This window comes from Chiloscyllium plagiosum, unplaced genomic scaffold (genome assembly GCF_037043375.1).
Source record: "Chiloscyllium plagiosum isolate Xiang-an unplaced genomic scaffold, Cpla_swu_hap1 HiC_scaffold_13, whole genome shotgun sequence".
Classification (NCBI taxonomy): Eukaryota; Metazoa; Chordata; class Chondrichthyes; order Orectolobiformes; family Hemiscylliidae; genus Chiloscyllium; species Chiloscyllium plagiosum.
Genome location: NW_028270151.1, coordinates 52924993 through 52951806, shown reverse-complemented (window position 1 = coordinate 52951806; position 26814 = coordinate 52924993). Strand labels below are relative to the sequence as shown.

Sequence of the window (26814 nt, the reverse complement as noted above, 5' to 3'; positions counted from 1 at the left end):
GTTCCCCTCACACTCCCTGTACTACCCTACATACTGCACTACTTACCTGACACTGTTCCATTTTTAATTTCCCCCAACCTATGAGTGGCACTCTACCTCCTTCCCTTTTGACATCTAACTCAGTTGGCACCACATCCCTTACTCATCTGGCACTTTAGCTTGTATCCCACTGGCACCCTACTTACCTGGCACTGTAGTCACCTTGCAGATTTGTCCCTCTACGTTTCCACTGGTGGCTGATGTACTACAATGAGTAATGTCATGGCACTGTTTTTCTTCCTTAGCTGTAGGCAAACCAATTCTCCCCTTCAACCCTCAAGGGCAGTTTGTTACTCCGGTGTTGCATGGCTCTCCTTAATCAATACTACTATCGTGCCTCCTTCCTGACCTTTCCTGAACACCATGTACTCAGGAATATTTAACACCCCGTCCTGTACTTCCTAGGGCCAAGACTCTGTAATAGCTACAAGACTCCATATAGATATCTGCACCTGCAACTTATCAATGTTATTTATTACAGTTGATGCATTCAAATAGGTGCTCTGTAACCCTGATTTAAAATATTTTAATTTCTCCCTTATTCCAATACTGCCTCTTTGCTTAGTATTCTCTATCCTACTGCTAACTGACTCTCCCAGTATTTTGAGCTCCCTAGTATTCCTCATTGACATTCTCTCCTGGTTCCACATCTGAACTGAATTATCTTAAACCCTTCCCTAGTTTAGCATCCTGCAAGGAACTCAGTCCTGGCTCTATTCAGGTTCAGCCCATCTGGCTTGGTCAGGCGCCACCTCCCAGGGCCAGTCCCAGTGCCCCAGGTATCTAATGCCCTCCCTCAAGCACTATCTTTCCAACCATGCATTCATCTGTCATATCATCTTATTTCTGTACTAGTATGTGTGCCATTGGGAGTAATCCGGAGATTACTACTTTTGTGGTCTTGTTTGCTAATTTGTTTTACCTAAATTCTCACTGTAGGACCACTAACCCTTCTCTATCTATGTTGTTGGTACCAATCTGAATCACAACCACAGTGATCACCCTCCCCCAGGACACTGCCCTTCAGCTGCTCTGTGACATTTTCAAGCCCTGCTGTCAGGAACGCAGAGTTAAGGAGCACTAAAGAAATGTAATGGGGTTGCTGTATTATCCCAGCACACTGCAGGCTTAATTTGTTTATTATGACAGCCTGACTAATAACAAATGACAATAAAAAATAAACCAATTAATTTGGGCACGTTATTAATGTAATGAATACCTAGAAGTTCAGTGGCACATTTTTAGTAAAAGATAATTAAATGGATAAGAGAAAGTTGATTTGTACCAGGATGTTAGAGGTTTTACCATTCCCTGAAGGGAGGGATACACTAGAAATCAAGCACAACTATTCAGTGAGTCATCTTAAATGTGAAATATGACCAATTTAATCAGTAGGATGGTTCATTTACCTCATTGTTATCACCAATTAAAATAAAAGATACTCACGCCAGTTTTCTTTAATAAAGAAAAAAATAAAAACTTATTTATTACAACAACTTATCCTTTAACATGTAGAAAAAATGATTAGTAGTTACTAATATGCAAACTTAAACTTAAAAGGAGAAAATGAGGTGACTTCCTTTTGGAGTGAGGGCCAATATCATGTTGTTATTGACAGTGACGATCCTCACTTTGATAGCTAGTCAGTTGAACATAGGGTTCGGCTTGAGTTAGACATCTTTCTTTGCAATGTTATTTCTTTTCCATTCAGAGAGAGAGAGGGAGAGAGAGTAAGACGGAAAGATCTGGCTTGCTAGCAAAATTTTGAAGGTCTGAGTTCCATTCTCATCTCAGTTCTGTGACAAATGCTTCAAACCAATTGAAAAGATGTTGCTGGATTGTTTTTTTTTCAACCTAACAGCATCAGCTTCTACAGAAGTGTTATGTGACCAATGTATGAGTAACCACAGAGTTCCACTTTTGCTTTGAGTTACAACACTAGTCCAAACTTCAATTTTCCACTTTATATGTCAAATAAAATATCCTTACGCCATCCTCATTCAGAACTTTAATTGAGGTCACAGCAGCAAAAGCTGTTAATATTATATAAATATTGTTTGTGCAAGTTGCAGTATTCCTGCTCTTGATGGCACATTTTAATACAAAGCAGATAACTCTGATGTTAAAAAATGGCTTTGACTGTTTATGGACAGTGATCATGTGTGTGTTCTGGACTAGACTAGACCCTGTCAAAGTAGTTTAAGAAGGTAGCCTAGACCCTAACTTTTTCTTATTTTAAAGGTAGATGTGAAGTGCACGATCCAGATGTGATGCGACTGGTCAAACTACTTGATGTTAAGCAAAACACAATTTATTTAAATACTGGAGTTAAAATACAATCAAAAGAAAGAGGAATTTAGAATAACAACTATTAGAAAACTTAGCTGAATAATAGAAACAGCATCAATTACTAATTAACTGTTCCATAAACACACCTCTTGGCAAAAAGATAAATTCTTACATGCAGTTCTCCAATCCAGGAGGAAACAACATTAAGAGAGCTTTCAGGGAAAGTAGCAGAGAGGAATCATTTACTGAAGCTCCAATTCTTCTGGGACCCCAAACAGCTTCTGACTGCTACAGCCTAAAAAACTAGAAAGCTTGGTCTATGAGAATTGGCCACTCCCATTTAGGCTGCTTCCATTGTTCCAACCTTTTAAAAAAATACTAAAGGCCTCCTAAGTTGTTTACTTAGGCCGTCTCCAGTAGCTACTTTGTCACCTCTGCCTTTATGACCTCTGTTCAAAAAAGCTCAGGGCAAAATAACGTTTTTAAAGTGACATCATCGTCACAAGGTCAACATACAGGAACTGGTGCAGCAGATTGTGTCAACCGAACTTGCTTAACAAACTAAAGTGTCACTGACCTTCCATTGGGGTGTTGGTGTCTGGTCGATTGGCAAACACAACATCAACATACTCAAGCTGCATTCTTTGCAGAGAGGCCTTTAAACCTAAAATATAAGAAAAAACATTCAACCAGCAAATAAAACAAACTATTGTGATTAACTGTTCATTCACCACCAAGAATCCACGTCAGTCATTATTCAACATGTTTCACGTTGCTCAATAGAGTCACACTTTATAATGATACAAAAATACTACTGCTATCAGTAAAACCTACAGGTCCTTTTGAAAAGGTAAAGGACAGTCATGATTGGATTTACCATTTACTGAGAGATCCACACAGGATAGTACACATGGTACAGGCAACAGTACAGGCAGGTGACCATACGAGACCTAATGCCCCTTTTGAGACATTGGCGAGGCAATGCTAAGAAGCAAGATATATTGTTTCTGACATCAGGTAGAAAAACTCTACCCAGTGACACAGAAAGAGGCTGAATGGATGTAGCTACAGAGGTAGCAGTAGAGGAGTGGTGAGGAAATCGTGTTTAAAAATTTCAGCTGGGCCAATAAGATCTGAAAGTTGTGGCAAAACTCATCCTGGTAATAGGCTTATGACTGAATTCAGCAGCATGCATATGAGCTGAACAGATTGAGCACTCATAGTTTGTCTTCCACTGTCAGATAGAGTGGCCAGTTACATCATGGAGAAGTCATACAGCTCATCTCTATCATACAGGTGCAAAAGTATCACTATGATGCATGACAGCTCCTGTCAGTGTTGTGCTAGAATGGGTGAGAGAGGCCAACCTACCCACACATCACTCTCTACTCAACGTACAAGGAAACAACTGGTAGCAGCTTTAAGATGTCTCAAAATGAATGATGATGTCGTAGATTGGAAACAGCAAAAATAACTATTGCATTTTCCTGGAGCCACCCAATTTTAAAATTTCAAACTGCTCCTCTGATACTTGTTAATGAGCTCTTCAATGTACCTAATCAACAAGCCAGTCAACTGGAGGAACATTGTTTTCCAACTCTCCGTCTCCAACCCTCTCTTTGAAAATTGCCGTTGCTTTTTAGAGGCATTGGAACCTTATGAAGCCTGGGGTAGGAATGGAATTTTCAAATTATGTAAACAGCCATTCTTGACCTCACAGGTCTCATTTAAATACTCAGACTTCATTTTGGGGAAATAATAGAGGATGTAAGTTAGATTAAGATGCAATAAAGTATCTGTCAACTATTAAAAGGACAAAGTAAAAAGCTGCAACTGGGGGATGAAGTTTGCTTAATTTTACCTTTAATTTTCCCATTGGCTTATTTATTTGAGGTAGTTTTCCATGAGCAGCAAATTGATCATTTTGTTCAATTATTAAGGTCTAGAGCTACTCATTACATAACATGCGGTCAGTTATGTTTCAGCCACAGTGTTTGAATTGTCTGTAATCTAGCCCAAATTGCTACTGGCAAGACTATTCTCACAGTTTGCAGCTAGATTTCTGAAAACGATTGAACATCCTCTTGTGTTAGGATGCTTCTTTTAGAGAGAGAAGGGAAATGAAAATGGTATTGTTGTTTGTCGTCATAAATATGATTCTTGTTGACTCACTTACAGACATTGGTTCCTGATGAAGGGCTTTTGCCCGAAATGCGATTTCGCTGCACCTTGGATGCTGCCTGAACTGCTGTGCTCTTTCAGCACCACTAATCCAGAATCTGGTTTCCAGCATCTGCAGTCATTGTTTTTACCTCAATTACAGACAATACTGATTGAACCACTCTGCTGAATCCACTTGGGTTTCACAATCAATGAAAAAGTAAAATATATATACTTCTCCTTTACAAGTATTTTGCAAAGAAAACAATCAGAATATACCAGCCCACACTACAGAAAGAGCTGTCAGGACCACAACTCATCCAGCTGTCCATGCATGTGAGGAACCATGATACAGATACAAAACCATCACATAATGATACTGATCATTATCACTTGAAATTCTTGTTATATTATTTTACCTGTTTTTCAGTAAGCTGTATAATTTCAACCTGACAGCTAAGTAGAACTCCTGATCCAAATTAATGGGGAATAAACAGCCTCACAGGGCTCAGAGCCAAATTCTCAAAGATAAGGATGCATTTAGTGAACGTTTTATCACATACTGTGATGCATACCTTCAATAATGTGTTTTCGAGAAAGGCCTCTTTCAGTCTCAGCCCTGTGAATGACATCAAAGACACATTAATATATTATACTTCCCACAGGACACAGAGAATAGATAAGAAATAAACTGACACTTCTAGTGGCTGAAGCTTTTGATGAAGTTTATCACACCCTGGAGGGACCTCCTTAGAAAGGAAAGTTATTGACTGGCAAGAAATTACATTTGCTAAACAGCTGTTCAGAATGCACAAGTTCTTTTTTATTGTTTTTGGCTGTTTCTGTTTGTAAATTCAGTAACACGAGTCCATTATAGAAGGAAAGGTGCAGGAACTGATATTAATCATTTACATATTATTGCTTGGTTTTGAACTTAATTTCCATTCAACTGCAACACAAGGCAATACAAACATAAGAATTTAGATTGTTGATTATGCACTTCTAAACTTGGTAAATGAAACAGTGCACTACCTTGCTCCTAAACTCAGGACCAGAGATGAACTCCCTCAAACAAGGGAGTTTAGTTTCTAAAAGACTCCAGATGGAGCACCATACAAAAGGGAAATGGCAGTGACCAACTCTGCCATTCAACTTGGATCTCCTGCCAACTGATCACAGATTGGCTGCTGTTTATTTTCAGCATTTTCTGTTTATGATCACAGGCTATCATTAATGCTGGCCAGATTTCCCAGCTCATCCTCTCCTGCTGTAAAGAGGGAAATGAAGAGCATCATGCAGTCTGAAAAAAGGTTTGAACCAACATCATGAATAGTGAAGACATTTGCAAAAACACTGCCAACTTTCAATGAACCATAGCTTAATTATGTGAACTAGCCATGTTACATTGTGTGATTATGTACCTCCTCACAGGAAGTATTTTCTTCTGCTTCGGAAGGTAACAGAGCAGTGTTAAAGATGCAAAAACAGTTCCACAATTTTTTCAAATTCTTGCCATACAAGAAAACATACTTGGCTTTCCTAATTGTTGAGATGAACATATGGGGCTACACTACCTTGCTACAGGATCCTCCTGATTATACGAGAGCATGTGTATTGGTACCCTGAAAAACTGAGCCTGCTGAAATGTTTGAGCTGCTAATGAAAGAAAAATGATGGCACAGGGCAAATGGGTGCAAGCGTGATCTCTGGCACATTGTGGGCCCTGCTTGCCCCAAGGTCAAAATCGCATGTCACTACCCAAACGGAGATGGCGATGGTTTGGCCAGGCTCTTTTCACCATCCCTTATTTTGATTATGCACCTGTCAGCTTCCTGATCCAGAAAACATCTTGGAATCAAAACAAACTTGCAGGATTCTTTTGAAATCTGGGCTGCTTGCTTGACCCTATTAATGGAACTGATATCTACCTTGGAACAGGCTGAATTGAGTTTCTTTATTCATTCAGTCCTGTTGCACTGGACTCTGTAGAAGCTTGGGACTGAGCAACATCCATACTGGGAGACTCCACCCTATTCCACCTCTGCCTTAATTTGTCTTGTAAATGGTGGCAAAGAATTTGACTCTTAAAGAGACTGGCATGCTCCCAAAAGTAGTAGAGAGCCAGTAAAACAAGAGTCATGGAGAGCTATCAATAATAAATCCAAAAAGAATCCAGGAGTCTCATTTCTTTGAGTCATACAGAGTATGAAAATATCAATTCAGAGTCTTGGTATGTAGATCTATCTGATGTCAGTAATGATACTGCAAGCAGTCTCCAGGAAGGGGCAGACAATTGGGCTCTCAGTCTCATCACCATTCTTGAATGGTATTGTACTCATCAATGCTTAATCAGGTGGAAAAGGACAGGCTCACTTGTGATGTTCCTTGGGACACGATGTCTCCTTGGCACTCTATATCCAAACTTTGAAGACATATTATGTGATGACAGTTGTCCGCGGAGCTCCATCCGAGTGAGAACATAATTGAGAACATGAGAAGGGTTTGTTTTAAAGGAGGTATCATATGTCAACGTTAATGTATTTATGCCTTTATGTCTTATGTCTTTCTTCACTGTTGACATAGTGCTACGATCTTTTTATTGTAATTGGAAGCTTTTCCTTTTTCTCTGAAGAAATGTTTGTGGAGGAAATTTAAATTTCACACAATCTTTTAAATGTAATTCCCACTGCATTTATATTCATGTTGAACCTTTGGGGATACGTCTCCTCTGGCACCACTTGAATTTTATTAAAAGACTTAATATTACTAATTGTAAATGCTTATAAGGTTATATAATTGAGATTTTTAATTTGAAAGATGTTACAAGAATGTTGATTTGAGTTAATTCATAGCTAGTAGATCAAGCAGATCATTACTTCCAAAATACCACAGCTGTCAATCTCTTATCTTCAAAGAGACACTGTTTTCACCCCATAAAGGCACGATCTCCATGTAAATTTCTATCCTTGGCAGTAAATGAACTCTCTTTCTCCAATTGCTGTGAATTCATAGTATCTCTAGTCTCTCCATTACTAGTTAGGGAATTAGAGGTAGTACTGTTAGTATTTCAATGGAAACCATTATTTTTTTAAAAATATATTAAAATTCCCAGTTATTAACTGGAAGAAATTATGCCACAAGGTTTCATGTTGCAAATAAGATATTTTACTGTGCAAGGTTTAAATATACCAAGTACTTCTAATTTAGTGCTATATTTAGATTAGATTTAGATTTAGATTAGATTCCCTACAGTGTGGAAACAGGCCCTTCGGCCCAACAAGTCCACACTGACCCTCCGAAGAGTCACCCACCCCCCTCTGACTAATGCACCTAACAACTATGGACAATTTAGCATAACCAATTCACCTGACCCGCACATCTTTGGAATGTGGGAGGAAACCAGAGTACCCAGACATGGGGAGAATGCAAATGCCACACAGACAATCGCCTGAGGCTGGATTCGAACCTGAGACCCTGGCGCTGTGAGGCAGCAGTGCTAACCACTGAGCTACCATTTGGTAAACCGGAATTATTTAAGTCCAAAAAACTTTTAAAGACACTTCCTGTTTTGTTTTAATTTCCCTAAATTTTCTCCATACTTTTCAGTTTCTGCAAGTTTCTTTCATTTCCCCTGTGGGAAGTTCTAAGGATTTTTCTCAATATTCCTGCTATTTCAGAGGTATGGGATTAATTAGTATCTTTCCATTAACATTCAGCTAGACAGTCTTCTCAGTCTCTTTAAGCAGGTCACCCCAAACTCAAACACGGTCTTTTCACTACCTTCTTGCATAGTAGTCTACAGAACTGGCAGACTTCTCCCTCTGTTTGTCTCAAAAATGCTTCCAGTCTCCAACTGACATTCTGTGAGAAAACACACAAATAAACCCTAACATTTTTTAAAACATCACCCTGAGAAGTCTACCTCTACAGCAACATGGCATTCTTGGGCTGGTCCCAACAGAATTATAAATTAATTCATCTTTTACTATCAAACCATCCTTTTATCCAATTACCCACATGAATAATCTTTATGGTCTTAATGGCACTCTTTCCTGACTTGCTCATTCCACCAGGAAAACTCCTTCTTTGCAAAGATGCTTTCAGCTTCTTACATCTGGAATCTTCATGAATACTTTTAATCAGAGGCAGGAAGACAACTCATGAGCCCCAATCCTTCTCCTGTTTCTGGACCGCTTATCCTATCTGTCCATGCCCTGGCAACCTCACCTTTTTAGAGTGATAGGGATGTACAGCACGGAAACAGACCCATCAATCCAACTCGTCCATGCAGACTACATATCCTAAATGAATCTAGCATTTGGCCCATCTCCCTCAAAATCCCGCCTATTCATATACCCATCCAGATGCCTTTTAAATGTTGTAATTGTAGCCTCCACCATGTTCTCTGGCAGTTCATTCCAAACAAGCACCGCCCTCAACGTGAAAAGGTTGCCCCCTACATCCCATTTAAATCTTTTCCACTCACTTAAACCTATACCCTTCAGTTTTAGACTCCGCTACCCTGAGGGAAAAGATCTCGTGTATTTACCCTATGCATACCCCTCATTGTTTTATAAACTTCTATAAGGCCACCCTTCAGCCTCCAAAGCTCCAGGAAAACAACCCCAGCCTATTCAACCTCTCCCAATAGCTCAAACCCTCCAACCCTATCAACATCCTTGTAAATCTTTTCTGAATCTTTTCAAATTCCACAACATCCTTCCATAAGCATACAGTATTCCAAAAGTGACCTAACTAATGCGCTGTATAGCTGCAACATGACCTCCCGATTCCTATACTCAATGCACTGACCAATAAAGGCAAGCATACCAAATGCCTCCTTCATCACCCTGTCTACCTGTGACTCTGCTTTCAAGGAACTGCACTCCAAGCTCTCTTTCTTGAGCAATACTGCCCAGCACCTTACCATTAAGTGTACAAGTTTAACCCTCATCAACTTTTGTTGAATATTTTTGCAATACCCTTTCAGTCCTATCCGAATAAAATAGTGCAGTACAGAAGGAGGTTGTTCAATCCTTCAGTCTGCAATAGTTCTTTTGAAGAGGAAATCAGCTGGTCCCACCACTGCCCCCCTCCACTTGATCTTTACATTTTTGAGTTTTGAAGTATTTATCCATTTCTTTTGAACATTAATTTGAATATGTATTCAACACCTACCATGGAGAAAGTGCAATCCAGAATCCAAATACATTTGGCATAAAAAAATCTTCCCTCATGTTGCCTCTGGCTCTGCTGCCAATCAATTTAAATGAAGTTAAACTTGGGCCTTCTGATTAATATAAATAGAAATTGTTTCCAATGCTATCTAAACCCTTCATAATGTTTTACAACTCCTTCAAATCCCCGCAGATTTCTTGCCTCTAAGTAGAACAACCTCAGCTTCCCTGTAATCCTTCATCCTTATAGCAGGTATAACGTCGTTCTTCTGAACCCTCTACAAAGCTTTCACAATCTCCTAGTGCCCAGGATTGAAAATCATAATCACTGATTTATATAGGTTCAGTATTTGCTTTGATACTTCAAGCCTCTATTTATAAAGTCCATCAGAAGCTCTGGTTTCAGTACGTTATACTTTACCAACACAGTTTTGTCAGACAATTGCACATAACATAGTTGTTCATTCTGCAACCAGCTCTGCTTCTTTGAAATTGGCCCTTTGTAATGTCCAGACAACAATATCCAGCCGACTTGAACCTCATAAGCAGTGCAAACACTCGTCCCACGTACAAATGAAAACATGCTGAATTCACATTGGCGTATAACTCCTGGTTTTACTGGTGTAAAAATGACAAAATGTTCTAATAGATTATCCCCAACTAATTCATCAAGTAGATTACACTTTTCATTGAGGGATAAAATATTTCTAATTTCAATTAAAACTTATCAGTGCCCAGCATGGAGCTAGGACAGCAAAGTTCTGCACATCGCGGAAAGCTGAAATATACACAGAAAATCAAAGAAATAATTCATAGGCCAGGCAGCAGCGAAACACAAAAGTCAATGCCTCAAATACACAATCTTCATTACTTGTGATGAAGGGTCAGTGACCTTTGTCTGTCTCTGTGCAGATGCCAATAGACATGCTCAGCATTTCCAACACTTTCTGTTTCTATTGAGTAAAAATAATCCTTTTAGCCTTCCCTCTATTCATTCAACAAGAAACCTAGCAGCAACCTGAGATCAGGTTTGGTTTGCAATATTAAACATACATTCCAAATAAAGTAAGGTATGAAAACAGGATAAAAAAAATTGCTAAGCAAAATAAAGCAAAGACAACAAAATAAATTTTGGTAATTTAAGAAAATAACTAATTCATAAAATTGCCCACTAAAACGTTTCAAACAACAGAACTAATTTAGAACACCGCTTTTGCCTTGCCACTTAAAAACTAGAACTGCAGAGGTCATTCACTAAAAAAGGGTGAAAGAAATAGGGGTTAACTAAGGAGCCATGTTTGACTAACACGGATCCTGTGTTCACACTGGTGATAAACAATCTAGGCAGGCCTGTTGCAGAATTCATACCAAAGTGGGGGGGGGGGGGGAGGGAAGGGAAATAGGGTTTTTCCTCTTCTGTTAGACTCAGAAAATGTTTGTGAGCTGGGATTATTTTGGGGATCTGATTCTCCTCAAGATTCTAGTTGCTTGAAAGATGTTCTACCTGAATGGCAACATTGAACAACAAGCTTTAAGAAGAATATAGCTTTTTTTTTAACTCCCTCCCTCACTTAAGCAGCAATCTGCTTATCGTCATCTTTTGTTTCAGAGTCTCTTTTACTTTCTACACTGATATCTACCATCAGCTTTTTAAAGCATAATAAATATATTAATATAATACAATATAATCAGACTCCCATTCTTAGAATTAAACTAAATCTTTGTAAATGACTTCTAAATGATGAAGCAATCCTTCTCTTTCAATTTCTTCCCATCATTACACCTTTTTAGAATTTCAAGCTGATTTTTTTGCCCCTTCAGCAATTTCAAACTGATCAATCTTTTTTTCAATTTCGTTCATCCAGTAAATTAAGATACCATGAGAGTTTGTGGTTTTCTTGGGGGAGTAGAGTTGACAGCGGGGAGGTGGTTTGTGATCAAGGTCAAAGAGCCCATGAAACTTCCACATACACTTTATTTTCATCTTTGTCATGTCATCCCTAGGCCATTGCAGCACTGGATCCTCTTCAGCTTAACTGCTTGTGAGCTCTGCACACCGCAGAGAATCTGGCCAAAGACCAGTAACAGGGAAGGAGGGTGCATGGACCATTTATAGGATGTATCTCCTTGAAGTGGGTAGTTAGAGTGCTTTGTCTAAGAGCTCTGTCAAATCAGGGACAATGGGGGGTTTCAGACTTGGAACAGTGTGGGCTATGGATATGGCTAGGTGCTACCTGCACAAAGGGGCACTACTCCTGATGATTGAAAGACTGAGAATTGAGATGGAGTGTGGGGTTGGGAGCCTCTTGAAGGTACGCTGCATAATTTAATTTTATTGTTGAGGACTCTTCTTGAGGATTATATTTTGGTTTATTCCTTTGAAATTCTTACTAATTTAGTAGGTGATGTAGCCATGTAGTATGAAAACCTTCTGTAGCTGTGTTGCTATAGAAATTAAAAGCAGAATGAGAGAAAAAAAAACTATGTCCTCAATTAAACATAAAACCACAATACTAAGCAAAACATCAATTTTCTAGATATCACATTACTTAAGCTGGCACAGGACAACAGGCATAAGTTAGCAACAAAACATTTTTCAAAATAACTGACACACATTTCTGCATTAAAAAAAGCCATAATTCTAAACACTTCCTCTGCACATGGGTGAGGTCATAGCTAATGATTTTTCCATTTCCGTGCACAAAGTTAAAGTGTTTTAATGAGGCAGTCATTGTTCTATTTACCGCACCCCAAACCTCAGCCCCAGAAGATCCCTTTTCTTTAAAGAATGGGGGGGGGGGGGGGGGGGGAGTCTCTTGGCCTCTTGTAGGCCATTGCACTGGTACCTTGACTCACCAGAAGCTGCGAACCAATCAGATGCAAGCAATTTCTGCTCCTGAAGATGACTGGTCAAGGACTACTGTCTGAGGGATTTAGCATGGAAAATTTCTAAATTTCCTGTAACAGGTTGGAGAGGGCATCAGGGGTGTCTGAGGCAAGGGCAAGGTGTGAGCTTCACAGGCAACTCCATTATCCATGCCTCAGATTTCCCCCAGATTGGAGCATTTAGTGCCCCAAATGAATTAGGAAATTATATGGTTGGAACAGCATTAATGATCAGATGAAGCTGGGTATGGAAAAAGATAAGCAACCCCCTCCTCCAAAGGAATGAGGAATGAGCTGCTTAGCCGTTTTGAAAAGATTAATGATTATGGAGCATTAATCTGATGTACATCCAGTGGTGATTTTTGCCATGGAATTGGCTATATAAATGGGGACACAAGAGGGATCCCTTCCACCCATCTGTAACACAGTGCAGGAATAGAATGCTCCATGCATAATCCCTCCAAAAAGATGTCAGCGCAGGAGATACCTGATGACAAAGTAACATGCATAACCATCAACAAACATCTCTGGGAGACCCGCACCCACCAACCCCACCGCCCCGTGGCTGAACACTTCAACTCCCCCTCCCACTCCGTCAAGGACATGCAGATCCTGGGCCTCCTCCACTACCAAATTGTTGTCACCTGATGCCTGGAGGAAGAATGCCTCATATTCCGCCTTGGGACCCTGCAACAACATGGGATAAATGTGGATTTCAACAGCTTCCTCATTTCCCCTCCCCCCGCCTTATCACAGTCCCAAGCCTCCAATGGCACTGCCCTCCAGATCTGTCCATCACTTACCCCCTCTGACGTATCACCTTATCCCTCACCTTCATTCACCTATCACTTTCCGAACTGCATTCCCCTAAACACCCTCCGCTCCATTTATCTCTCAGCCCAGAGCCACAAGCCTCATTCCTGATGAAGGACTTATGCGTGAAACGTTGATCATTCTGCTCCTCGGTTGCTGCCTGACCTGTTATGCTTTTCCAGTAACACACTCTTCACACAGATTCAGGATTGCATCCACACTCCTTTGCTTAAAAGAAAGATGAATGAAAAACAGGAAGAGTAGTTTAACCATCAAGGTTAACTTTAGTTATTAAAAAGATGCAGGAAACCCAGTACAACTGCCCAGCTCTCAATCCTGTATTTGACAGGGAGCATGTTATAGAAGCATTAGAATAAGCATTTGAATCTTTGGAAGGATGAGGGGGAGCTACAATGATAAGGCGTAGATACCATTTGAGTGTTTGAAATTGCTGACTTTATTTATAAAAGGTTATTAAAGAAAGTGAGAAAAAAAATCCTTGTGTGATTACATGGAGATCTGACATCTACAGATTGCAGAAATGTCAATATAGATTGTGATTGAATGAGGAAACTTCTTTTTAACATGACTCAGTCATTCACTAAATTGATTTGCTGAAGGGAGTCAATTAGTTAAATAGTTAACAGTTGCTGCTCACTCTAATAAAATCAGTTAGATAGAACAAAATTAATTAAATCAAAATTGCTTTCTCTTTGTTTCATTACCTATTACTCATAGATCTACTTTAATACAATTTTAATGGGAACTCACTTTCCTCCCCAGTATAGCTTCGTTGTTATCACCAAGCTTGATCGTCTGAAAGAGAAACACAAGAATATTTCATTAATGTGCATAACAAAAGGAACCCAAAATTTAGGTTGCTTTTTTCTCCACTTACATGGATTGCTATCAATTTGGATCTGCCATCGATACCTTATCAGGAACAATGGGTATTGATCAAACTCATTTACAGGCTATGAGTGATATTTTGAAATCTGACTTACACAGCTTGATACAGGGAGTCCACCCCAGCCAAGCGTGACAACGCTCCTCCCCTTTCCTCTCCTCTATTTCCTCCTCTTCTCCCTTTCCTCAATGCCCATCCTTCCTTGATTCTCTTCTCCCTGACTACCCCTTCCCTTCCTCCACTCCTCCTGTTTTCCTCTCCCCTTCCTCTCTCTCTTTTTCCTCCATATCTCCCTCCTGTCCCTCACATTCTCTTTCCCCATCTTGGCCAGCATTAATTGCCTGTACCTAGTTGCCCTTAAGAAGTTGATGAGTCGCCTTCTTTAACTGCTGCAGTTCATGTGCTGTGGATTGACCCACAATACCATTAGGGAGGGAATTCCAAGGTTTTGACCCAGTGACAGTGAAGGAACAGTGATATATTTCCACGTCAGATGGTGAATAGCTTGGAAGGGAGCTTGGAGGTGATGGTGTTCCCATATATCTGCTGCCCTTGTCCTGCTGGGCAGTAGCCATCAGTTCAGAAGGTACTGTACTTCATGGTAAGCAAAAATGTCTTCTACCTGGCTGTCCTTTTGCCCAGCCCCTGTGTTTGCATCATCATTTACTCTCAGTCTCGTTGTCATAAATGTTAACTTTTATATCTGTACACAGTCCTTGCCATACATGTTGCCATGGAAACCTGCTCCTTGAAAAAATTCAATATTGGACTGTCTGCTTTGTTGCAAGTAAGTTCTCAAAGTTGTAATTGAGCAGCCAATAGTATGGGGTGAAGGGGAAGACTGGTCACCATGACTACAAAGTTTTTCTCTTTGCTCCACATGAAGGACTTTTTCAGCTGAATGACACGCTTTCCAGACAATTTTGTCACTTCTTACTCATTTCTCACAATCTAGCCATTGTAATCTGATTACTGAACTGAAACGATTATTTGAAATCTCAATGACTGTACTCTCTTCTGAAAAGGGCAGCCAAAGCAGCCTATACATTAAAGAGAGCCAAATTTCAACCTCCAGTTGTTACTTTTCATATATAAAATGAGAACTAATGATTGTAAATAATGGTAAGAAGACACATCAGACCATGTAAATACCAAGGCACAGCTGTGTGAATACCGTATATACTCATGCATACGTCGATCTCATGTATTAGACAAAAAATATTGTATTTTCCATATATCTCGTGTATAAGTCGACCCTAGTTCTTCATTGTTACAGATCAACAGGTATGAGTCAGTGTGCCTGCCTGTTGCGTTCCGCACTGGCTTTCCAGTCTGCTGGCCGTATCGCTCCTTTCCAGGTCTTCCAGTCTGACAGCCATCATGCTCCACTCCAAGGTTTTCTGAAATACTGTAATCCGCGGAGTTGGTTTCCACGGTTTCAGTTACTGCGACCCAAATATATTACAGGGAATGTTCCAAAACCAGGGACCGGGGGCTACCTGGAGGGTAAATTTCCCATTTAAATGACCATATGGCTATTGACTTGTTTGTGATTGTCTTTCTCTCACCAGTACTTAAAAACATACTTACTACTCGAAGATGAAACGCAAATGACAATCAGGATTTGAGTTCAAACTGTTTTCTTCACCACTGTAAATATTGACCTATATTGTATGCAAGTATTATAATTGTTTTAGCACTTCGTACAAGCTGGGGCTATTTTATTTTGTTTAACTTTGCTAATATCCAAAAAACACAAACAATACAAAAAGTACAAGAGATTTGAGAACAGCATGCCATCATATGACTGATTCAATTGCAAGTCTTTCTGCCGAATAATATCTGCTACAACTATCAAGGCAATTCCTAGGATTACCTTACATTTCAAGCTAGTTCTAAAAATTCAACATGGTATAAATTATACAGCTTATACACGGAACAGCTTTAGATATGCTTCCGTGGTAGGTCTTGGAACTAATCCCTGCGGATACAGGGGGCTGCTGAGCGATTCTATTATAGCAGGCAGGATGGAGACAGTTACTTTGAGGATAAATATTCAATAACGGCCATAATTATTTTTCCTTTTGTTGTTTATTATTTCATATGGAGTTCTGACTCTTGACTGTTCATTCTTTGACTCATACCAAGCTAGAATTCCATCCCCTTAGCAGACCCCTTAATTTGAGCTGAAAAGAAATCTTCAAAATTCGACCTATACATGAGTACATATGGTATTTAAATCATGATGTATTATTTGCAACTTCAGGTTCAGATGAATAAAATGAGTGCATTGCCTCAATTGTACTGACTGGGGTGTCAACCTCAGTGAACCAAGAAAAATGCTGCAGAATTCCATTTTTCACTGCACTCAGACCAAAACTATGTTTTGTATTGATGGAAACAAATGCTTTATCTATCCTGCTCATTTGTCACAAATGTTTTTCCCCTTCAACCTTTCTTTTGGAAGTTTTAAATTTTATTTGTTCCTTTTGAAAACTGAGTGTCTTACACCCACTCAGTGTCTGCTGTGTGCCTTCCCCTCGGGGCACTGACAAGATAGAAGATATTGGCATATAGAAGGTTATCAGCTCGAATCCAAGTTCTCCATGGTGTGGTGCACTAAAATATTGAGTGCTGTGCCACCTACTCAGGCCATCTGCTTAAAAACACATTTTTACAAACACTTACATAACTATCCTCATGAACTATGAATGAACCTCCATTACAGAAGCTTTATCAAAAAGCTAGCAAAATGCAAACTATAGAATATTGGCCCAGACATTGCAGTCTCCAGACAGTCAGAGATCGGAGGATGCGCACTGGGATGTTTCAGAAGTCCCAATGCCCCAAAAGTGTTCATTTCTAATGGGCAGTTATCTGGCTTCAGAATATGACCCCAACTCTGACTCATAGTCAGAGACTTTGGGGGTCTTTGTTTTACCTACCTTAAAGGTTAAATAGGAACAATTACAGGGATTAAAATCTGCTTAAATCCTGGGATAACTGGGATAACCTGAAGTTCCTGACTTCCAAATGTGTCCATCAATCATTTAAATTGAATCCCATGAACATGACTTGCCCCAGCCCTCCATACCTACATGACTGGCCCTCTACCCAACCACAAGCACTGCACTTCAGCCGATGGAGACTGGTACCTCCCAGACATTGGACACCTGTTATTACCTCCTGCCCACCCAGATAGCTGTCAGCCCAGCTCTGGAATACATCCCTGACACAAATTCCTCCCATCCCACAGACACTGGCTCCAATACACCTGGCCACCTAAGTTCACTGCTAGAAAACAGAATCTCCAGCTCCCTGACAGACTACTCCTCCTGGACACTAACATCCCTTACTCATCTGATCCAATCCCTTCTTTAGATTCCTAAATCACACTCTCCCTTACGTGTTTTCCTGCTACCCAACCCTGCCACTCAACTATTGCCCTTCTGCCCTGCTATCTCATATAGCACTTACCCTTTGACCTTCTACTCCTTCACCTGCTGGCACTCTATCCCATATCCATCCTGCAGTCTATCTCCTCACCAACCTGGCAAAGAGCCCCTATGTCCAGCTGGTCACCATCTTCCTTGGTTACATGGCACACTACCACTTATTCATTTGGCGCCCTACTCGCTCAGCTAGCTGGCACCTTTCTCCTTCAGCCAGTTCAAACCCCTCAAACACCTGTCACCTTACCCCTTTCCCTGCTTACCTCACACATTTAGCTTCTCTCAGAAGCTTTCAAAGTGGCTTTGGAAATTTAAGCATTTTCCTCACTGGAACACGCCAGTTTTTTTGCCGCAAAAATGGGCATAGTTCCTATGGCAATTCATTCCAATGCAGCCTGCATAGCCTGCTGGTCTGTATCCATGAAGGATGTATAATGGACCCTGTATCAAAACATCAGATTTCCACAGGGTAAAGTTTTAAGAAGGTGTGTGGGCTGACCTGAAATAGAGATTCTGATCTAGACTGGAAGATTCAGACCAATGAATCAGGTGGAGTTTAATGTTACTGAAACTGTTGAGAACATACTTATTTGTATAGACGCACAACCACTACCATCTAGAAGGACAAGGGCAGCAGATGGATGGGAACACCACCACCTGCACGTGCCCCTCCAAGATGTTCAACATCCCGATTTGGAAAAATATTGCCCATCCTTCACTGTCACTGGCTAAAAATTCTGCAATTCCTTCCTCACCGGAATTGTGGGTGCATCCACAGCACGCAGTCTGCAGTGATTCAAGGAGGAAGCTCACTACCACCTTCTCAACGGCAATTAGGAATGGGCAATAAATGTTGGCCAAGCCAGTGACACCCACATCCCATGAGTGAATATAAGAAACAGTGATTGTGATGTCACTGGTCAACATTGCAGGCAGCATCCCAAATAAAGAATAGGATAAACTGTAACATTAAGAAATGTAAGGTTGTTTTAACAAGGGTACGAACAATAATATGCATTTCTTCAAATGTTTCAAATGAATTCAATTCAAGCTTTGGGATCACATTTTACTAAGAGATGGAAATGTGTTGCTGGAAAAGCGCAGCAGGTCAGGCAGCATCTAGGGAACAGGAGAATCGACGTTTCGGGCATAAGCCCTTTTTTCTGAAGAAGGGCTTATGCCTGAAACGTCGATTCTCCTGTTCCCTAGATGCTGCCTGACCTGACCTGACCTCTGATCTCCAGCATCTGCAGACCTCACTTTCTCCTCAACGATCACATTTTACTCACTACACCATTCTCAATACTTGGAAACCTCATTCACAAATGTCCTAGCTGTCCAGCTCCCAAGCCTCCACTCCTTACCCCTGCTCAATATCACACTCTCTCACTGTTTACCATTTCCCAGCTAGGAGGGAGAAGGCTAGTGAGGGGGAGGGCGAAAATAAGGCATTGGGAGTGGGATGGCCAGAAAGGTAGTGACTGGGCCAGCAAGGGGTTAGTGAGATAGATCCTGAATGGAGTGTTGAGATGGGCAGCAAGCGAGCAACTTGATTAATAAGGGCAGCAAGGGTGAGTGTTCATTGAGCATCCAGTGGGCACTATGCATGTATATATGGGTGAAGTGGGCACTGATGTCTGGCTCCAGGTGCACATGATAACATGAATGGCACTGACTTCCTATTCCACTACATTGGCAACAGAAATAATAAATGAATTAAGGAACAAACAAGGGACTGATTTTAACTGCCATCGGGATCCTAGCAGGAAGCATATAGCAGTTGTAAATTGGCTTTTGGCCCAAGATAGCCAAAGGCCATGGCTACAGTTAAGGAAAGTTTATGTATTGGAATTCAATGGGGTTGTGGGGGCGAGGCTGGATCTCAGAATTGGACTGTGGAAACTTCAGGATAAGGAGGCCATGCCATGCTTTGTGGAGCACAGGAGTGCAATTCTCCACAAAGTAAAACTAATTATTCTATAAATGGTATCTGTTGCTTCTCACTCTTTCTGACAGTTTTCATCCAGTAGTGAAGTGAGACAATTAATTAAAATTGATATGTAAATGGCCATAATAATTTAAAATAGATTAATATAGCTATGAGCGATTTCCCAAAGCATGATGGGAAATGTAGCCAATACTGTAGGATTGACGTGATATGTTTCTATTTCTGTGGAAACTTGGGTAAGAATATGTTGCAAAATGCAATGGTCTTCATAAGGATGAACAACACCCTTAAAGTGATTAAAAAACACAGAGAGGAAGGGGATGTGGGAGGAGAGACTTTGGTGGACTTTCACCTAATGTGCATCCAAGCATATACTTGAATATGTGTCCAAGCCTTAAAGATGTCTGTTCAATCTCTCCACGAAATACAGCATGATAACTTATACAGTTCATTTGTCATCAATTATCTTAGCACCTACATCACATACCATTATCAATAGGCAAAGCTATATCAGGTATACATATGTCTCTTTTATATTCTAATTAACCCTCTGAAGTGTTATCACTGTAACTCTATGTCTCCTTCGCCTCTGTTTCTTTATCACCTTAAGAGTGTTATTCATTCTTGTGAAAGTCATTGCATTTACAACTTACATTCTTAGCCACAGGATATCATTCCTACAGTATTATCCACATTTCCCATCATACTTCAAGAAAGTGCTCATGAAGAGATTTGTCTATTTGTCTATTAAAATATCAATTTTAATCAATTGTCCCACTTCAACTCCTCCTGTTGGCCCTGACCAGCCTTTTGAGGCAGGAGACTACCTGTGTGGATACTCTACTCAAAGGATGTTCAGAGATCTTTCTGGACTCTATAAGTGTCAAATCCCTGAGCTTTAGTCTTGTACCCCTTACAGTTTGACCTGTATCCTAACATTAGCGTTTTGTAATACCTACCGCCAAGTTCCTATATGCACAATAGGTAGGAAGTCTGAAATGGCTTCCCCATTCAGGCTAGAGTTAAAATCGCAGTCAGAAGCCAATGGCACAATCAGATTGCAACTTCTATATTTAAGGAAGGATCTTCCCAGCTTTGGACAAGTGGCTTAACCGATGTCAGGAAATATCAGTTAGATTCAGCAATGGCCAGCTCCTGACAGGGCTTCTGCAAACATCCTGTACATTTTAACTTCTTCCCAGAAATTGTGTGGATAGGGTTAAATTCCTGTTTTATTTGCGTTACATTGACAATTTATGTAAATATGTGGATTAGTCCATTTTATTTTGTTTAGTATTTCCCTCTGTTTAAATAGAGCAGACTTATAATTACTGCTATCTTAATACCATACTTAAAGAAATATATTTATTATCCCAAAAGTAGTAAAAGCAAGAAATAGTGACTTGTTTTTGCTTTTCACTGTAATTAAAGTCATTGGTTAAAAAGACAACCTGAGCTAAGTATGCCGTCACAGCCACTTTAATAATTCTGTTAATTAACATGCTGGAAAAACATTGATTAGTAGGCTTGCCTAGTCACCACAACAAATGAAAAGGTTTAAGTTAATCAAATAAAACCATGACCTAGCATTTCTTAATGTCAAATGGTAAATCTCTGCACTAATGAGATGGAGGAACTTGTGATCTCATCTGAAGTTCAAACCTATGATCTGAGGTCCAGGCAGTGGTTATCTGAAAACCAACGACATTCACCTGGAGTGTATTATGGTACTCGTAAAATTAATAAATACATTTGTTGACAGTCAGTGAACACTTACATATGTGAATAATATAAAAACAACACAATGCTGTGTGAACAATGGAATTAGCCATTAATACTCAAAAAAAAGAGAGAACTACAGTGGATGCTGGAGATCAGAAATACAAACAGAGTGCTGGAGAAACTCAACAGGTCTGGCAGCATCTGTGGAAAGAAAAACAGAGTTAATGGCCAGTTTGGCTCTTCTTCATTACCAAAGAGAAAGGTGGTAAGGTATACACAGTGTAGAAAAATGAGAAATAGGCATGTGGAATAGAAGGAGATGTGAAAAGGTGGGGGAGAATGGAGAACACAGGATTAACCAAACAGAAGAACAAGGGATTAATAGTTGCATAGAAGAGAGATAGGTTCAGTGTGTATTAATGGTCAGTTTTAATAGCAGAAAGCAAAACCAAGAAATAAAACATAGGGCCAGGTTTTGGGGGTTGGTTCAACTGAATGTGGGGTAGCAGGGTTGTGAATCCCATCATTCCAAAAGGATCACACCCTGATCCTCTTCTCTATTAATCATCTTCAACATCGAATCCCTCTCCCATGGTACATTCCTATGCAATTGTAGGAAGTGCAACACTTGCCCTTTTACCTTCTCCCTCCTCACTGTCCAAGACCCCATCACTCCTTGCAGATGAAGCTGCAATTTATTTGCATTTCTGTCAATCTAGTGTACTGTATTTGCTGATCAAAATACGGTCACCTCTAGATTGGGAGGCTGAACGCAGACTAAGTAAGAACTCAGGCTAGCCTTGTGAAACACTTCCTCTCAGTCTGCTTGCATGGCCCTAACCTGCTGGTTGCTTGTAATTTTTATACCTCACCTTGCTTTCAAACTGTAATGTTTGAGTAAAAACCAATGGAATAGGACCTCATTATCTGACACCTATACAAACACATATACACACAGATACATTTATGGCACTCGTTACTATTCACGTTTTTGGGCATTAGAGTTGGAAAAGCACAGCTGGTCAGGCAGCATCTGAGGAGAAGAATAATGACCCTGTGAGGTGATGTGTCCCTAGAGATTTAGTGACCTTCCAATCTCATCAGAATAATGGAGCCTCAAATGAAATTTAAAATATTTACAGAAGGAAAGATCCTCTAACTCTTGCTTGGCATCTTGCAAGACAGAATCATCAGTCACAGGTCCGAACACGAAACTTGCATCTGTGCCTTCTATTGCACCACTTTTTAAAATATTACATAGAAGCACCATTACATTTGGGTTCATAATATGCTGTGCAATGTGTCTTTTGAATAGAATCCTAAATTTAATTCCAGTAGGAATGCACATTGAAAAAAAATGATAATTTAGAGATTAACATTCATACAAATCAGGATCCAATAACAATGAAAATAAGTGACATGTTGCTGTTCATTGGATATATATTGAAAGAAATTAACAACTTTCCTAAAATGCATTTGTAGAATTAGTTTGAAATAGGCAGAAGGATAAGTTAATGCCGCAAGTATTTCTTAACAGGAAATTGCTTTAAACTTTAATTCATTGGAAGTCCAAGCAAGTGAAATTATTATTCTAAGGTATTGGCACTGTAACTAGCCTTAAATTATGTCATTGTCAGATGAGGTAACTGTAATACTGTAATAATTGGTTAGATACTTAAATCATCGTACTACAGCAATACATTAGGTTTTTCAGTTAACTTTGCTTAATTAAATCCTTGCTGAAATGTAACAATTGATTGGGATTTGGAAGTAGAATAGATGTTACTTTAGTGAACAAGCCTACAGTTAAATAGTTTGATTAAGAATTAGACCTCCTAGGCCATACAGCAAGAGCAACAGTACAATTACAAAGGAAGAAGAAGAAAGACAGCTTTATTTTTATTCTCTCATGGGACATCGGTATCTCCAATGTTTATTGCCCATCTTTAGTTGCCCTGAGAAGGTGGTGGTGAGCTGCCATCTTGACATGTGCCATAGGTGGAATGCCATCAGGGAGGGAGTTCCCAGGATTTTTATCCAGCAACACTGAAGAAAAAGCAGGATATTTCCAGGTCAGGATAGTGAATGGCTTGGTGGGGAACTTGCAGGTCATTGTGATCCAATCCACCTGATACCCTCATTCTTCTATATATTACTGGTCATGGGTTAAGGACCTTTGGCAAATTTCAACAGTGCATCTTGTAGAGGGGAAACATTGCTGCTGCTGAACATTTGCAGTGCATGTGGTGTCAATCAAGTGAGTCACTTTGTCCTGGATGATGCCAAACATCTTGAGTGTTGCTGATGCTGCACTCATCCAGGTACCTGAGGAGTATTCCATCATATTACTGAGTTGTGCCTTATAGATGCTTTGAAGACTCAGGAGGCAAGTTACTCATTGCAGGATTCCTAGCTTTAACCTATTCTTGTAACCACAGTATTCATATGGCTAGCCTAGTTCAGTTTCTGGTCAGTGATAATTGCCAGGATGTTAATAGTGGGGGAATTCAATGATAATTATGCCATTGAATGTCAAGAAGCGATGGTTAGGTTCACTTTTGTTGGAGATGTACACAGCTTGACACTTGCATAGTGAGGATGCTATTTTGCAAGAAAGAAAGAGGGGATAAAAAGATCAGCTTGAAATGTCGGAATTAAAAAAAGAATATTCTTGACCCCAATGAATATCCGGATGATAGATGATCTGTCTCCAAACCAGGTCCCAATGGAAAGCTGTTAATAGAATTATAAAGTCATAGAGTCATTCAGCATTGAAACAGACCCTTTGGTCCAACTCATCCATGCCGACCAAGTTTCCCAAACTAAACTAGTCTCACTTGCATGCAATTGACCCATAATCTTCTAAACGTCTCCTATTCATGTACCTGTCCAAACCTGTCCAAATGTTGTAACTGTACCTGCATCCACCACATCCTCTGACAGATTTTTCAACATACAAATCTCACTCCGTATGAAAACATTTCCCCACTGATTTAAAAGGGACCTTTCTCCTCTCACCTTAAAAATATGCCCCTTAGTTTTGAACCTCCCCATCCTAGGGAAAAGACCTTTGCTATTCCTCTAACCTATTCCCCTCATGATTTTATAAAACTCTATAAGGTCATTCCTAAACTCCCTACTCTCTAGTGGAGAAAGTCCCCGCCTCTCTTTCTAACTGAAACCCTCCATGCCTGGCAACATCCTGGCAAATCTTTTCTGAACCTTCTCGATTTAATAATATCTTTCCTTTCGCTGAGTGCAAAATTTAACAATACACAATCTCTAAATTTCTCAATTCACATTTGGCTAGTCAAATTAATGTGCTGGACTCTTGAAAAGAGCTAATGATGGACCCTTTGAATTTTTTAAAGATATATGGATGATAATTTCCAGAGAGATCCAGCAGCTTTCAGCCTTTGAAAGGTTATCTGCAGACATCAAATGTCAAAACAACGTGAAGATTTGGACTAAAGGCTTTACCCAAAGACCTTGCTGTAACCCATTTAGGATATTTGTTGTCCTTTGAGAGACAAAATGTTCAAGAAGGGAACACAGAAGTTGCCTCTAAACTAGTTATAAAAAGTAGTGGCGCTGATGCAAAAACTCTATGTATAACTATCAAGTGTGGGCGCATTGTTTGAAATTAGAATTGATAAAATAAATTGATATGAGTTGCTATTTCAAAACCTATACAAGAATCAACCAAGTTTTCATTTAATTTAATTTAATAAATGAAAACACTGAAAAGCAGTCTAGTTGCTTCTTCACTATATAAAAGTTTATTTTGAGGAGAAACACTTAGGACGTCATGGCTGAATAACATTGCTATTTGAATTTCAGATAATGGTGAAATGATGAAATATTGGGTGCAATAATTTTGCTTTAGAAATAAATAGCAAATGAAACATCTGACAGGTACAACCTCTCAAAGCCAGCAGCCTCAGCACTGAGGCTGGGAATCTGACCTTGTGAACTGTCGGTGATAGGGTGCCAATGTGGTTCGAATGAGGTCAAGGTTCACCTGCAGCACAGGAATAGACTGGCAGGCAAGTTTGAAACCGTTAATTGCAGCACCAACTCAAATTATCCAGGTAAATTAAATTTAATATACTGAACTAGAATTAAAAGACCCCTGGCATATTCTGAGAATGTCCAGTTTTGGGATGGTGCCAGCTTTTATGAGGCTATTTTGAGCAAGTTATCATGTAATGCATGGAGCCCAGTGGAAATATTTAATTTGTGTTTTAAAGATGTGGAAATATTTTATTGGCATCTTCCAGGTTTTTTGTGTGAAAGATTGGTAAGTAAAGGAATGGACAAAAATGAATAAATTGTTTACATGAAGAGATAGAGACAGGAAAATAACACCATCAAATGGGGATTCGAAAAAGAAAATCTCAGTTCAACAACATATCTCAGTCTGGCATTGATGTACGTTCTACTGAAAAGACACAGCTATGACAAATAAAATGATTGGCAAAGATAAAAACATCACCCTGAGAAAGATACAAATCTTTTAAAGTAATTGCATCTGATCATACATAGGTCATTACCTGAGACATCAGGATCACGCAAGGGGAGATGATCAAAGACCTTTAGACAAACATTCATACCCTCTTGACCGTTCCATAAAATAACACAAAAGTTCAAGAATACCTTGTATGGGAATTACCAGTGTTAGTGTGCAGATGTAATTTGTTAAGTAAGAAGCAGCTAAAATGGAAGGTGAAACTGCACTGAACAAGATAACTCAGACATACTTGGTTACTCAACAAACAATGTAATATTAAAAGTTAATGAATCCAGTAATGGGATAATTTTAAAAATAAATCATGAAAACATGAACAGATATTCATTTGAAAAACTGCTTTAAAACAATCAGGATCAAATATAACACACTAGCAATGGTCAGAAACAGCAAAATTAACAAAGACAGGTTCTGGATCAGAACAACTGAAGCGCAGACAGAAATAATATTTATTAGGAACTATTCATATCGTTCACAGAAGTGAGAAAAGAGCTGGAGAATTTTTTAAGTTGATGTTTTATTTATTTTTTGAAACATATGCACCTATGTGATAACAGACGGGCCATGCTGGGATTATAAATGCACTGGATTTTGAGGAAAACCATCCAGTACATTCACAAACTGCTGACCATAGTGAGCATTCAAATAAGAATACATCATGTTTGTTCAGGCTCTGCCAATGTTTGATAAAAAGGACTCAGAGGTATTTAATCATTTATTTTATAAAGATATCAAATGGAAGTGGCCTGGACATGCAAAGCTGTTTGGAAGCGCTCATGAAGTTTTTGCCGATTATAAGTCTTCTGCAGATTATAACAGAACAAAAACGGCTATTCTTACTACTGACAAGTTGGTCTGAGGCTTACAGGTAGACATTTTGGAACTTTTAGAAA

General features: G+C 39.6%; 1 protein-coding gene across 1 annotated transcript in view; it reads right to left on the bottom strand.

The window, feature by feature from the left end:
* The window catches only part of kcnab1a (potassium voltage-gated channel subfamily A regulatory beta subunit 1a), a 246468-nt gene that overhangs the window by 41728 nt on the left and 177926 nt on the right, over positions 1-26814 (bottom strand). The window contains exons 6-8 of the mRNA XM_087993598.1: positions 14136-14180; positions 5064-5107; positions 2906-2992 (exon numbers count right to left, since the gene is read on the bottom strand). Coding sequence (XP_087849724.1) covers positions 2906-2992; positions 5064-5107; positions 14136-14180 — 176 coding nt within the window. The remainder of the gene's footprint in view (positions 1-2905; positions 2993-5063; positions 5108-14135; positions 14181-26814) is intronic.